This window comes from Patiria miniata, unplaced genomic scaffold (assembly GCF_015706575.1).
Source record: "Patiria miniata isolate m_02_andy unplaced genomic scaffold, ASM1570657v1 HiC_scaffold_22, whole genome shotgun sequence".
Taxonomy (NCBI): domain Eukaryota; kingdom Metazoa; phylum Echinodermata; class Asteroidea; order Valvatida; family Asterinidae; genus Patiria; species Patiria miniata.
In genome coordinates this window covers 9,429,624-9,444,119 of record NW_024037061.1, presented here as the reverse complement: position 1 = coordinate 9,444,119, position 14,496 = coordinate 9,429,624, and the positions used below count along the sequence as shown (strand labels likewise).

Here is a 14,496-nt window from a genome sequence, read left to right as displayed (position 1 = left end):
TGTATTGTCATATTTAGTAATGCATATTCAGAGGACAGTATTTTTGCATAAATTAACTCCAGTGGCATACTCTTTACTGGCGTTCACTTATCACTGTAAAGAAATAAATCAACCCTCCAAAAAACTCTTTTCTCTAACAAATTGTAGTATCACATTTGCAGGTCTGTGCACGGAACTTACCAGCACATTGTGAGGACATTGTATCATGTGTATGTTTGTTCATGTCAAACCCAATACTTCTCAGTTTTCTCAATGTAGGCTATTGTTTGTATAAAGCAATTTTGTGGAAGATCTATTACAGCCAGGGATTTGTTATTCACTCATTATTATTAAAGGGAAAATACAACATTTGCAAACATCAAAAAATAAAACTATCAAATCATTTTGAAATACCTTGCTGGACTGTTAGTGAATGACAGTGTAAAGCATCCTGTAAAATCATGGCACCTGGTATACTGTCATTTTCAAGAAAAGTGGTATTTTTGTATCAATTTCCAACGCTGATCGGCCGATCAGCGTTGGAAAAAAACTGGCTTTTTTTTCAAATACTGGCCCCAGTTGACCATCGCACTTGTTTGCAATCGATTACACACCTATGAACGGGTACAAGCCAGCTAGACTGGTTTCCTGACCTTACAATTCCCCAATATATGTAAACTGCTCTGTTTCTTCTTAAATGGAGTCAGGGAACCAGACTACAGGAAAATGATTGTTAATCTTGGTTTTTATAGCATTTTCGAACCCAAAACCTCAAAAAAGTCAGTGTAACTATATTTGCTATATATTTCCAACCCCCCAATTCCTTCCATTTCTGAAAATTACAGCAAAAGCAAATGATGTATATTCCCTTTAATGATAAAAACCAGGAAGGGAAACGGAGTGTAGTACTTGGGTCATTCTATAAATTAAGGGTCGACTTTTTTCCTGTCCCTGTTACATCTGACATCTATGATTTTATAATTCTGATACACTCCTTAATGCAGTCATCCTCCAAGAGTGATTATGAATAGCAAACTACCTACCCAACAAATAAACAATCATTTGAAGTCGTTCTTAATGATACTTGAATGGCAAATTACAAAGTACCAAGGTAACAGGGACAGGGCAAAAGTCACACTTTAAACCCTAATTTTATGGAATGACCCCTACTGTTCAGTATATTTTTCTTTTTAACCAGTTTGTGTCGGAGGATGTGATAACACCCACTGGCTGTTTTTATACACGGGCACGGCTGACGGGTTAAAACGTCAAGATTGCCTCGACTTGCCTCCGGGTGACGTCTAAACACACTAATCCGCCCCGGCTTACTGTACGGCTGTTTACGGATGTGTGTGTGGGGCGTACGTACGTGCAGATAAAGCACATGCAAAGGTCGTTGAGGCCAACGGTATAGTACAACTAGTGTGTCGCAGTGCGGTGTGTGGCAGCGGTAACAAGCTTGTATGGGAAACTGACAGCCTTGGTCAAGGCTATATTGATCGATGCTTGTGATCCAAAAAAAAAGTTTTGCTTTTCTGTTGGGGGAAGTCATTGTATGTGATTTAAAAGAGTGAGTGAATGTGAACAGATCCTGTACAAACAAAATTTTGTATTGTTTTAGCCACTTTTACCTTGACTTTTCAGCCCCAAATGCAATAGGTTTCTTGGGATTACCAAGAACAATCCACAAACCAAATTTGAAGTTAATATGTAAAGTATTTCTCAAGCTGTCGCGCTGACAAGATATTTCCGGACACACACACAAATCCACCCAAGTGTGTATTTGCTTGCAATCGGGGACCCCCTATTGTCCTTTTGTTTGTAAACTTTTCAGGAACTTTTCATGTTTTGTACACGATAGTGAAATTTGGGACCTTCGGGAATTGGGGACCCTATTGTCCTCCATTGTTCAACGTCCCCTATTGAATGCAGAAACAAACTCACACACCCACGGAAAGATAAGGCGGAAACAGTATGCCCCTTCGGCTTTGCCGCAGGGCCGGGGCATAAAAAATAGGCTTCAGGGTTTCAGACTTGCGTTTGACCTTAATAAAATGCTATGTACATTGTACATGGAGAGCACTGCATGATAGTCTAGCATTCCCAGGCTCAAATCTTGCTCGAGTAATTTTCTTTTTTCTAAAAAATGATGTATTGCGATAACTCACCTTTTTTCACATTTTGACCCACTATTTTTTTAGATCTTGGCTTTCTCACTTTTTGTCAAAGGTAACAAAAAAATATATTTCCTTCAGAAAAATGCATTTAAAATTGGGGCTCTTTCTTTGTATATCAAGATTATGAAATCTTAAAATATCAATTTCAGTGTAACTACTTTGTATACATTGTATAGATTCTTTGTACAATATAGACAGAATTGTATACTACGGAAAGTGTGTATTTCATTGCAAAAAAAAACATGATGCATGAACATGTACGTATTTATTAAAATAGAAAAGTGCATCAAGATTGTGAAGCAGACAAAATAAATTATATTCAGAGAAAAAAAAAATGTTTCTACGTTTCTTGTACTTTTGTTTTGAAGTCAACATGAAGAGAGATTTTTACTCCCCACTTATTTGGGAGTAGATGAAGAACATCAAGAACGCAGGTACCACAACTTGCATTATTTTTTTGTGCATACAATTGATTACACTTATTCAGTGCAAGAGCAGTAATGATAAAAAAACCCAAAAAATTTACATGAGCAAAAAGTGGATTGTCTTTGTTTATTTTTTATAGGGATTTAAATTATTTTCGTAGGAACATTCGTTTTCACTTCATTTAAATAACTGGATTTTAAATAGTAACTGGATTTATACAGCGCCAAATTGCAAAGGATACAAGGCGCTTATTATTACCCTGCTCATTGGGCCAATGAAACATTCCAAAAACCATCTCAGATCCGTGGGGAGTATAGAGCTCCATGCTGCCATTTCGGCGCAAAGCAGCTAAATCAACCACAGTAACCATCTCTGCCCTCACAGGTACCCATTTTACTCCTGGGCGGAGAGAAGCAATGAGTGACAAAGTGCCTTGCCCAAGGGCACACGCACCATAGCGGCAGGCTGGACTCGAACCCACAACCTGCAGCTTTACCCGCAGACCACGAATTCAATGCTCCAGACCACGAGGCCACAGCACTCCACTTCACACAGCATTCCACTTAATTTCATTTGGCACTTGAATATGGTGGCTGCCATCTTGAATTTTCGCCCGGCTTGCACTCCACATGCACTTGGGCGTTCCTAACCGGCAACTCAATAACAGTGTTCGCGGAATACCCGAGAACGGGGTTTCGAATACGCCCATAGCATATTGTACAGAAATATTTAATAAAACTTGAACGAAAACAAAAAATACAAGCACCATCAAATTTCACTTTTTTTTCATACATAAATATTTATTACATTAACATTAGTAAATACATATGCATGTACATACAAAGCAACAGACATTTATATTTCTCATTTTAATTTCTGAACAAAACGTGTTGAATCGGAATGGCAACAGTTTAGAATTGCAAGATTTCCAAAAGTTTATATTTATATCCATTGCGATATAAACTGTAATATTGATCTGATTAAAACAATAATATTGCACTTCTATGTCAAGTATTTATAAACATGTAAACATCCCCAACCATGGGTTATGGGAAATATCTTCCGAAGCCTTTCCCAAAATAACAAAAATATAAGAACAAGCTTTTGAACATAGAGCTTGTCTTAAAATATGCCTGCAGTTTCTCAGAAGGGTACCCAAAAGAAAATTTCAATTTTTGACATCAAAGTTAGAGATCTGAGTCAAAATTAGTCTAGGTATCAATCGTTTGTATGAATATACATGCCGATGAATATACATTTCGAAAATACCACTTTCAAAGGACAACATAATAATGTACCCTCATGTGAAGCATATGAGAGATGTTAAGGGAATCATAATATCGTCCAAGGAATTAAAGAAAAAGCATCTGCAGTCATCTAAATGAAAGTGGCAAGCAGCAGAAGCATTTGTTCATGAGAAAGAAAAACTATGAAGGGGATGTGTACGGGAATACAAAGGTTCATTTTAATCTAGAAGATGACTTCCTGGAATGTGGGTGATTAGTGAAGGTACCATTTACTGGACATTCTACCTGGATTGAGACTGGAATGCCCAAACTATACACGGGACGATCCCAACTATAGTTTGGATGATCAGATCATGGCTTGAACAATCTTGAAGTGGATCAAAAACTTGAAACTACCAGTTTGTGTCCGCTGTTGAACTCGGGTTAGGTTCCTACTCGGGTTGCAACGACATAAGCTTGAAAATGGACCTAAGGCAGAGCTCAAGGACAGTGGTTTTGTACTTCCCATACAGGCATGATTGAACCATTTGTAACATTTATGTAACATTATTACAACATCAATGCCCTCTGAGATACCTCCAATGCAAAAGGTCTATTCCTTGTTATGTCTCTGGCTCAGGATGACAGTTAATAACTGCCATTATCTCAGACAGTGTAAAGAGCTACCCAGGTGGACTCAAACAGATTTCGGTTTGAGACAGACATAAATAAAGATCCTCCTAGAGGCCTTTCACAATGGAGCTTCTCAACCTGGTTTGAACTCAACCCTGGGCGAACCTTTTTTTTTTTCAAACCTGCATCTTTTCACACTAGTTTCATGCAAACCAAGCTTATTTCGCATGGTTACTACTGTTTTGAACCCTGTCAAGACTTTCGGAAAATCTCAACCCTGGTCTGGGGCAGGGTTGAGTTCAACCCGGGGCGAAATCAATCTCGGGGTTGAAGCGGGGTTGACGCAGGGTTGAAAAGTTTCAAGTGTGAAACACCGCACGTTTCCAACCCTGTGTCAACCTCGCATCAACCCCGAGATTTGTCTTGTGTGAAGAGGCCTTAGGACGTCAATGTCAACCCTTCTAATATCCCATTGATAAGAATCTGCAGTCCTTAATGACTGCAAGCATGTACATGTAGTCACTCTTGTTTCAAAGGTGGACCTTTCAAGTACCTAATCCAAACTTTCAAAATAGTTTGGCTCGGCTGAACCCCGGAACGCCACTGTAAAACAGGTTCACACTCATTAAAACTGTTACATATCTATGACCAAACTGAACTAATTACAATGACTTTGTGATTTACAATAGTACACAGTCATGACAGTGCAGTGCATGCTTTACACACTGTACCACACCAAGAAACTAAGTCACTTTACTAAACAAGAGCATTTATATTTGCGAGTTTAAATTCCCCCTCCCAGATATTCCTTATATTGCAGACTTGAAAGTCACAATAAAGATTTAGTTGAAAAAGTTAATTGCAATAGTATAGCACTGGCCAGAATCAAAACAAATCAAATTGTCAGCTTCCTTAGCCCATGGGTGCGTTCCAATTGGCAAATGTTGCCAGCATTCACCAACAATTTCCCATGCACAAAAAGATAGTGAACATTGGGAATGTTTTTGGGAGTGAAACGCACCCCCGTCATTTCCTTTGTTTTCTATCATTGTCTATCCTTGGCAATGTTTTGCTGCATATATCATTCTGGTATTTCAGATATGCAATCAGGAAAAAATCGCAGATAGGATACCGGCATTCTGTTGTGTGATGGGTCTGAACTACACGGCCTGAATGTGTTTAACCCGTTACTCCCTGTATCGCCCTAAACCGCCCTGCCTGTTACTTCCTGTACTGCCCCAAACCACCAAGCACTGTACAGTTTCATGGATTCTTCAATGAATAAACAGTGCGTAATACAATATGCATGTGGTAAAGGTGTTGAAGCTGTCACCAACAACAAAAACCCCAAATACTTCAGCGAATAGTTGGAATGTCTGCACAATATTTCATCGTATCATGAAATGTCGTGATTACGTCACATTAAATACTGTTCATCTAGTGGCTACCATGCTTAACATTTTAACACGAACATGTGCTAATCACGCAGCTATTAACGTACAGTCATTAATTCAAGGATATACTCTATTAGGTACGCTACCCAAATTTTGGTTAAATTATTTTCACTGAATAACACTTTCTGCTTTCGAATTTGAATTTTGAATTTCGCTTTCTGGAGACAGGAGTTTTAGAAGACAATGGCTGAAATTGAAGAAAAAACCTAGAAAACTTTATAAAGCAAGCTGGGAAACAATTTTAGCAGATTTCTGTTTTGGCAATTAAACAAAATCCATCAGGGCTGAGCAACCTCCCGCGCATAACAGCTCTTAAATAAGGTCCAAGTTTTGAAGTTTAGGCAAAAATTTTAGCAAGTTTAAAGCACTGCTCTGAGTTTTGCAGTCTTCCGAGGAATTCAGCCGTTCTACAGACCAACAAATGTCATTGTTTCATCATTAGTCAAATAAATTAATGAGCAAATTGGCAAAAAATTTTCTTGAACCATAACTAATTACCCCTCCGGTCCATATACTATAACTGAACAGTGCATTCAACCAAACTAATCACAGTTTACATGTTACCTCCAGGTTTACGCGATTCAAATGATTTTTACATGGTTATTACAATGGCCCCTTTATTCCCATCCAATAATCCTCTATTTATAAACAACAGTGGCTACTTTTTAAAACTCTTAATTTTTTTTAACAATGTTTTGAAGTACTATCACGTTGAATACAACACATGGAAAAAGTACTAGTACTGAACAGCGACACGGATACAATCTTGGAATACATCACTAAGCAGTTTACCTCGATAAATCTCGGTCAATATTCTAGGTTGTTTTTTTTTAATGTACATAAACTCCTTTGTTTTACTACGACCAATCCATACTCCCTATGAACAGATATCAACGTTCCAAGAAAAACTTTCTACAGAAAATCACACGTCCCTTCACAAAACTTGGATCATTTTTCGGTTTGGCATTCACCCGAAGTATAAACTGGTCGTGTTGATTATCTTACACTATATTACATGACAGTACTTTTTAAGACTTTTGCGTTAAGATTTTAACTACGTGGGTCACCACAGGGACATGTATACATTGTTTACAGTGTAGGGATACACACAAACCAAAAAATATTCACTTTTTTTTCAATACTGGTCAACATTCATCTACATGTAATAGAAACCAAATCATGCGTAGTCACTTTTTTTTTTTTTACACAAACACCTATTTTTATAAGGTTTGTACATGTAACTTACTTTTATTTTACGCTTAATTCAATATACCATTAATTCTCAAAGTGACCGTATATGTAAATCCAAGAAACTTGGTGACTATTCTTACGATTTCTTTTCTCACCGACATCTACTAACTTAATTGATTTCATCTCAACGTGACAACGATTTTTTTCATCATGGTCTCAAAAATGGTACATATTTCTATCTTTTTTTTAATAAAGTATTCAAAGTTGTGGAAATTCATTTTTTTCCCACTCAATCAACCAAGTCTTACCAAATACTGCAATGTGTACAGTTGTCTAAAAAATAAAAATCGTCTGTTTGTTTTCCATAACAAAAAGTTTACGTTCTGTTTACAGAATACACATAAAATAAAACCTGTAATGTTTATGCATGTGGCGAATGCACTTGTAAATTAAAAAAAAAAGAACTGCTTGTTGTGACAAAATTTCACAGCATGGTCCGATCGTCAAGATTCTGAAATCCGTCAACAGAATCTACGTCATAAACTATCTCTTTAAACCACACACACATATTACTCCTTTAAACATGACGGTCCTTATCTTACAAAACAATTACTCTCGCTAAACAAATTGATCAATCTTTTTTTTTACATTATTTACTGAAGTTCTAAACCCGCAGTAAATGTAAATTTAAGTACTTGAACATTTTTTTAACACAACTTAACCACTTCAATTTTTTTGCACTTCTTTTGAGTTGTTTATACAACGTGTGGACCTGGCTATGTACAGACTAAACCATTTAGCACGATATGAAACTATAACATTTAATAAATACATTTTATTTATACACATTCTTTCATTTCCTTTTTGTTTTTCAAAGTCGCGTAAGGATACCAGTTAGTCAGTGGACGACAAGTGCCAGTTAAGTCTCTCTCCTCGGAATGCTGGCATACTGGTACATGTACATTGTATGCATCAGGCTTGTGGCAGTTAGTTGATGAGTCTTGCATAACGGAAGGGTAGGGTGGTGCAGTGTGGTGAGCATCGGTGACGGGGATGGAAGAAGGTGAGGACGGGAAGGGTGGGGATATGGTGAGGGAACCGGGGACAGGGTTAGAAAGAAGTTTGGAAAGGGGTGGGGGAAGGGGTAGGGAAGAGTGGAGTGAGGGAAGGGGAAAACAGAAGGGCAGTGTTGTAGTAGAGTACTTTTTTCTGACTACCGAGTACTGCCGAGTACGAGTACTTCCGAGTACAAGTACAGGTCTCCGATTAGGAGTACTTGTACTTCCGAGTGCGAGTACACGTACGAGTACTTCTATTTCCGCATACAGCCATACGGCAAATGGTTCACTATGCGAAATTGGCCCAGGCCCAGTCAGACCAATATACAGACCCACTCAGGGCTAGCTGCTAAATGTGTTTGTCCGGACGTGCACAGAGGAAAATCAGGAAACTTTGATTTCTCCACAAGCCAATCAACCATTTCAAACTGATAGTATTGATAAAATAAGGCTTTGGTGAGTCAATTCAAGCTATACACCTTTTTCTTTAGTACTGCTATTTGAGTACGAGTACTTTGATAATTGAGTACAATTGTGTATGAGTACTTTGTTGCCCAAATATGAGTACCGTCATTTCGAGTACAATCACTCCGACATTGATTCGAGTATGAGTACGAGTACTACAACACTGCAGAAGAGGTAGGGGTGGAAAGGGTAAGGGGTAGGGCAAGGGGTGGGGAAGGGGAAAGGGTGAGGGAAAACAGTATGGGGTAGGGTGAGGGGTGAGGGGCACACTTGAGAAGACATGGTATAGAGGTAGTTTAGCTAGGGAATCCAGGTGGGTAGGATGATAGTATCATTGCGAAAAAGCTTCTCATGAAGTGTAGGAATGTACACATACGCCTGCAAAAGATTTCAAGAATTTGTCAGATCACTTGCAGCTACACATGTTGGAATGTCAGTTGCCTTTTGCAAAACAAGCTTATTTCTGACAGGAATCAAAGATTTCACCAAGAATTATGTCTAATGATGGGCCCAAGTGAACAGTTTCCATGGCATTCAAGGGTCTGTTATATCTCTCTGTGTGTCACCCTTTGGGTGGTACTAGTGCGTGGAGTCTACAACTGTTTCATGTGTATCATTGACAACTTCACAGCAGATTAGCGATTTACCTGGTGCAAACTCTGCCTTGTTGTGTTTACTTGTTCTCAATCAGCGTCTGAACCCTGTACACCAAGTCTCTGGCAACCTTCAGGATCGCCTTGGCGTCATGTCTCTCCGCCATTTCTGAGTAGGAGACAAAAATAAACACATACCGCTCGTGAACATTTGTAATTTTCAGTCAAGAGAACACACAACAGTGGCAAGTTCAAGTTTATATTTATTTATTTAGGGGCATATAATTGATTTTTGCACAAAGAGCAAATGATTTTATATATTTTTAATAAGTTACTCCCAAATGTTGGGGAGTCAGGTTGGCGTAGCGGTACTTTCCTCGCCTTCCACTGCTGTGACCCGGGTTCAATTCCTGGCCTGTCCACATGTGGATTGGGTTTTCAGTCCCTGCCTGATTCCGTGGGTTTCCCCCAGAATATTCTTCTGGGGTTTTCCTCCCACCTCTAAAACTGTAATTTCTTCTCATTGTCTCCTCTCTATATGTTTCTTAAGGCTTGCGAGCTTACAGTGCCTATAGCACTTTTGAAAAATCCTTGGTTTTATTACCAGCAAAAAATAATACTAACAAACTTTCTAGAGAGGAGCAAGAACTGTTTTCAAAAGTTTCCAATCCACAATAAATCTGTTCACCGATTGTTAACAAGATAAATCCACAAGGAGAACATTTCACTTTTGTAATGAGAAAAATCTTTCTCAGAACATTTTGGCTGACAAGCTGTTTCTGGTAAGCAAAACTTGAAGCAAAGTTTGTATATTTAGAAGCTCTATTAAGTTTGCCCTCGGATGCTTACCATTAAAGAACTTGATGATGTCCGTGAAGTCCATGTTGTTGTCCAATATGATATCCCTGTAGTACTCCACCAAGGCCAACGCAATGAACAGCACAAAGTCTCTGGAAGCACAGTGCTTAGCCGCCCAGATAGTCTCCCAAACCACAAAGGTGTCGTCGTAGACCAGCTCTGATCAGGAAACAAAGAATTAAAATCATTCCAACACCTCGCCCACAGATTCTGCATATTCTTGATTGGCCAAGAGGAAGTCACATGGCATTCGCTCTTTGGGTCGGCTTTAGATCACATTATAGCCTAACCCTATAGACCAATCCCAGCATACTATCAATTTTATCACGAAGACCCATCCATAGAAGGGGGCCGTGCGTGTACTGCGATCACGTCCCCGGATTCGTCCCTTCAACAGTCTAAGCCAGAATTGACCATTAGTCAATCAGTCAGTCAGTAAGATACAGGGTGAGTAAAAAAAAGTGGAACCCAAACCCCAAAAATCACATTTCATATTTAAAAAATATGTAGCACCAAAAATAATTATGTCTGGAAAGCCAATTTCATAAGCTACGTTTAGATGAAAAAAATACTAAAATTTGTCAATCCGTTCAAACAATATCACCACTTTAACACAATGACCCTAAAACCTGTCTCATCCAAAAAATGTGATTTCAACAATCGTCGTCACAATTGTCTTCAAACATCACCAGCGATGAAATCTTAGTTTAAACGTTACCAATATGCAACGAAGTCCTTTTGAAGGCCCGTCTTTTGAAAAAGTAGATTTTATAAATCATATTGTTTGCCTAACCAGGATTGTTAATAAAGATATTGTGTATTACAGTTGGTGACAGTTGTTGAATCAAGTATTCGGTGTCATTTTCTTTGTTCAAAACAGTCAAAACACACGATACATGTAAATCGCTTTTATTTTTGGACGAGACAGGTTTTAGTGTCATTGCGTTTAAATGGTGATATTCTTTGAACGGATTGACCAATTTCAGTACTTTTTTCAACAAAAAGTAGCTTTTGAAATTGGCTTTCCAGTATTTTTGGTGCTACGTATCTTTTAAATATGAAATATATTTTTGGGGGTTTGGGTTCCGCTTTTTTTTACTCGCCCTGTAGGTACAAAGATGACACTAGTCTGGCCCTATGGGTCCAGCTTTCTTTGATGTTTTGTTCCACAGAGCAGGACACTCAATTATTACTTAAAAGCGATATTCATACATTTCTATCAAATCGCACAAACCTCGCTTGAAGTCCAGCAGGAACCACCGATAGCAGAAGTAGAAGTGAGTGTAGTCTCCGTTCTGATGCATCAACTCAAATATCTCCGAATCCAGGATCTATAGAGGAGCAAGACGACAACTGAACAATGAAAACTTGGGTATCAGATGGGGAAAAAATGAACAGTTGTGTGGAACCCCATCCCTCTCACATTCTCCATCCCATAAGATATTGATTGCCGTACCCACTGCTACATCAGGATCAAATTGTCAAGTGGAAAGACGTCTGCACTACTAAGCAGGAGGTCTTTGGTTCGAGTCCCATCTGAGAAAGCTTGTGACTTTTTTCTTGCAAGCCCTCATACAACACTGAGCATACAGTGTTTATAGCACACATTGGTAAAACCCATCTCACTGACGCAAATTCCATCAAACAAAATTTTTGGTTGCAGTACCTGCTGCTACAATAGACTTGAACCGACTGGCCGACCCCAGCAAGTACAATTATTTATTTCGACCGTTTATCTCGATCAGTGATTTATCACAAATTTTAGCTGTTTTTCTACCATGTTAAAATGAGTGAGTCGGAAACATGCCACCAATTGTACTTGGCAGAAAAATAAAAATATTCAGGAAACTGTCACGCCTCTTGAAGTAAACTTAACTCACCTGTATGAGAGATCTCATGTTGGCAAAGTGTGTATCCATAGCACCTCCATGGGGGAAGTTCTTACTCATACGTTTCATCAATTCACAGAAGCAGCTGTACGTCTTAGCCTCTGAAACAAACAGTCAACAGTGATTCATTAAAAATACAAGGATAAGGGACAATATCAATGAAGGGGTGTAAGACAGATACACCCTGACAGACACACACACCCTTACACAGCCTTAGAAGTGGGGTACTTCCTTTGTTCTCGTGTACTAAAATTTTGCGATGTCACACACTAATTTCAAAATGCTCTTATTTTAACCAGAATTATTTTCCTATCTGAAATTTGGACTTAATATCCCTTTTCTAAAACTCTTCCTTTGCGACATATCAACCCACCTTGGAAATTCCTAGTTTTCGAGTAAAATCCATATATCTATTTCGTGAAAAACGTGTGGGGTACCAAAACGGTACCCCGCAAGTTGGTAAGCATTCCTTGTGGGGTACCTCCCATTGTTCCGGTACCCATAAGGCAGTGTTTATACGTTCACCCACATTTGTTTATGGTGTAATTCGAAGATTTTCTATTGTTCCTCTTCCCTTTTCCTTTGTTTACTTTTTACAACAGCTCTCATTGGTTTTGCACACATTTTCTAATCGAGGTCGTCCTCGATTTGGTTCCTGTCCTCAATTCACCGATGGTGTTGCACGTCTATGTCCTCGATTTACACCATAAACACGCACACATACTTGTTCCGTTGTGGGGACGTACACTCGTCTGTACGAGGTATTTTGTGGGGACCAAAAACGCTGTGGGCACAGCAGAAAGTCCCCATAACTCGGTCCTAATATGCTTAACACTAAAAAACTTCCCCGTAACGCGGGGTAGGTCTACACACCGCGACAGACAGACAAACAAACCCTGACAGACACCCTGACAAAGATTTCGTCATCAATGACAAGCAGTGGAGCTACCCTGTCACACACTCCCTGCACGTAGCCAACCTCCAGATGCTCCCAGACATAGCACTAACTGACATACACCCACACTGTGACCGATAGACAGACACACCCTGAGAGACATCCTGACAGACTTACCGTCATCAATGATGACAAGCAGGGGAGCTACCAGATCACACATCCCCTGCACATAGCCAACCTCCAGATGCTCCCAGACATAGCACTAACTGACATACACCCACACTGTGACCGATAGACAGACACACCTGAGAGACATCCTGAAAGACTTACCGTCATCAATGATGACAAGCAGTGGAGCTACCAGATCACACATCCCCTGCACATAGCCAACCTCCAGATGCTCCCAGACATAGCACTAACTGACATACACCCACACTGTGACCGATAGACAGACACACCCTGAGAGACATCCTGACAGACTTACCGTCATCAATGATGACAAGCAGTGGAGCTACCCTGTCACACACTCCCTGCACGTAGCCAACCTCTGAATGCTCCAAGACATAGCACTAACTGACATACACCCACACTGTGACCGATAGACAGACACACCCTGACAGACACCCTGACAGACTTACCGTCATCAATGATAACAAGCAGGGGAGCTACCAGATCACACATCCCCTGCACATAGCCAACCTCCAGATGCTCCCAGACATAGCACTAACTGACATACACCCACACTGTGACCGATAGACAGACATACCCTGACAGACACCCTGACAGACTTACCGTCATCAATGATGACAAGCAGTGGAGCTACCAGATCACACATCCCCTGCACATAGCCAACCTCCAGATGCTCCCAGACATAGCACTAACTGACATACACCCACACTGTGACCGATAGACAGACACACCCTGAGAGACACCCTCACAGACTTACCGTCATCAATGATAACAAGCAGGGGAGCTACCAGATCACACATCCCCTGCACGTAGCCAACCTCCAGATGCTCCCAGACATAGCACTAACTGACATACACCCACACTGTGACCGATAGACAGACACACACTAAGAGACACCCTGACAGACTTACCGTCATCAATGATGACAAGCAGGGGAGCTACCAGATCACACATCCCCTGCACATAGCCAACCTCCAGATGCTCCCAGACATAGCACTAACTGACATACACCCACACTGTGACCGATAGACAGACACACACTAAGAGACACCCTGACAGACTTACCGTCATCAATGATGACAAGCAGTGGAGCTACCAGATCACACATCCCCTGTACATAGCCAACCTCCAGATGCTCCCAGACATAGCACTAACTGACATACACCCACACTGTGACCGATAGACAGACATACCCTGACAGACACCCTGACAGACTTACCGTCATCAATGATGACAAGCAGTGGAGCTACCAGATCACACATCCCCTGTACATAGCCAACCTCCAGATGCTCCCAGACATAGCACTCACTGACATACACCCACACTGTGACCGATAGACAGACACACCCTAAGAGACACCCTGACAGACTTACCGTCATCAATGATGACAAGCAGTGGAGCTACCAGATCACACATCCCCTGCACGTAGCCAACCTCCAGATGCTCCCAGACATAGCACTAAC

The 14,496-nt window shown here is 40.2% G+C and overlaps 1 protein-coding gene across 5 annotated transcripts in view; it reads right to left on the bottom strand.

The window, feature by feature from the left end:
• Nucleotides 1-8,763: 8,763 nt before the first annotated feature.
• Nucleotides 8,764-14,496, bottom strand: part of LOC119730505 (small G protein signaling modulator 1-like) — a 46,069-nt gene continuing 40,336 nt past the window's right edge. For 2 of the 5 annotated variants that reach the window (XM_038203466.1, XM_038203465.1), the window contains exons 14-17: nucleotides 11,941-12,050; nucleotides 11,295-11,391; nucleotides 10,052-10,219; nucleotides 8,765-9,371 (exon numbers count right to left, since the gene is read on the bottom strand). In XM_038203466.1, the coding sequence (XP_038059394.1) occupies nucleotides 9,283-9,371; nucleotides 10,052-10,219; nucleotides 11,295-11,391; nucleotides 11,941-12,050 (464 nt within the window). In that variant the 3' untranslated portion in view covers nucleotides 8,765-9,282. Of the gene's footprint in view, nucleotides 9,372-10,051; nucleotides 10,220-11,294; nucleotides 11,392-11,940; nucleotides 12,051-14,496 lie in introns of all 5 variants that reach the window. The other 3 variants (XM_038203469.1, XM_038203468.1, XM_038203467.1) reach the window with 2 other exon arrangements.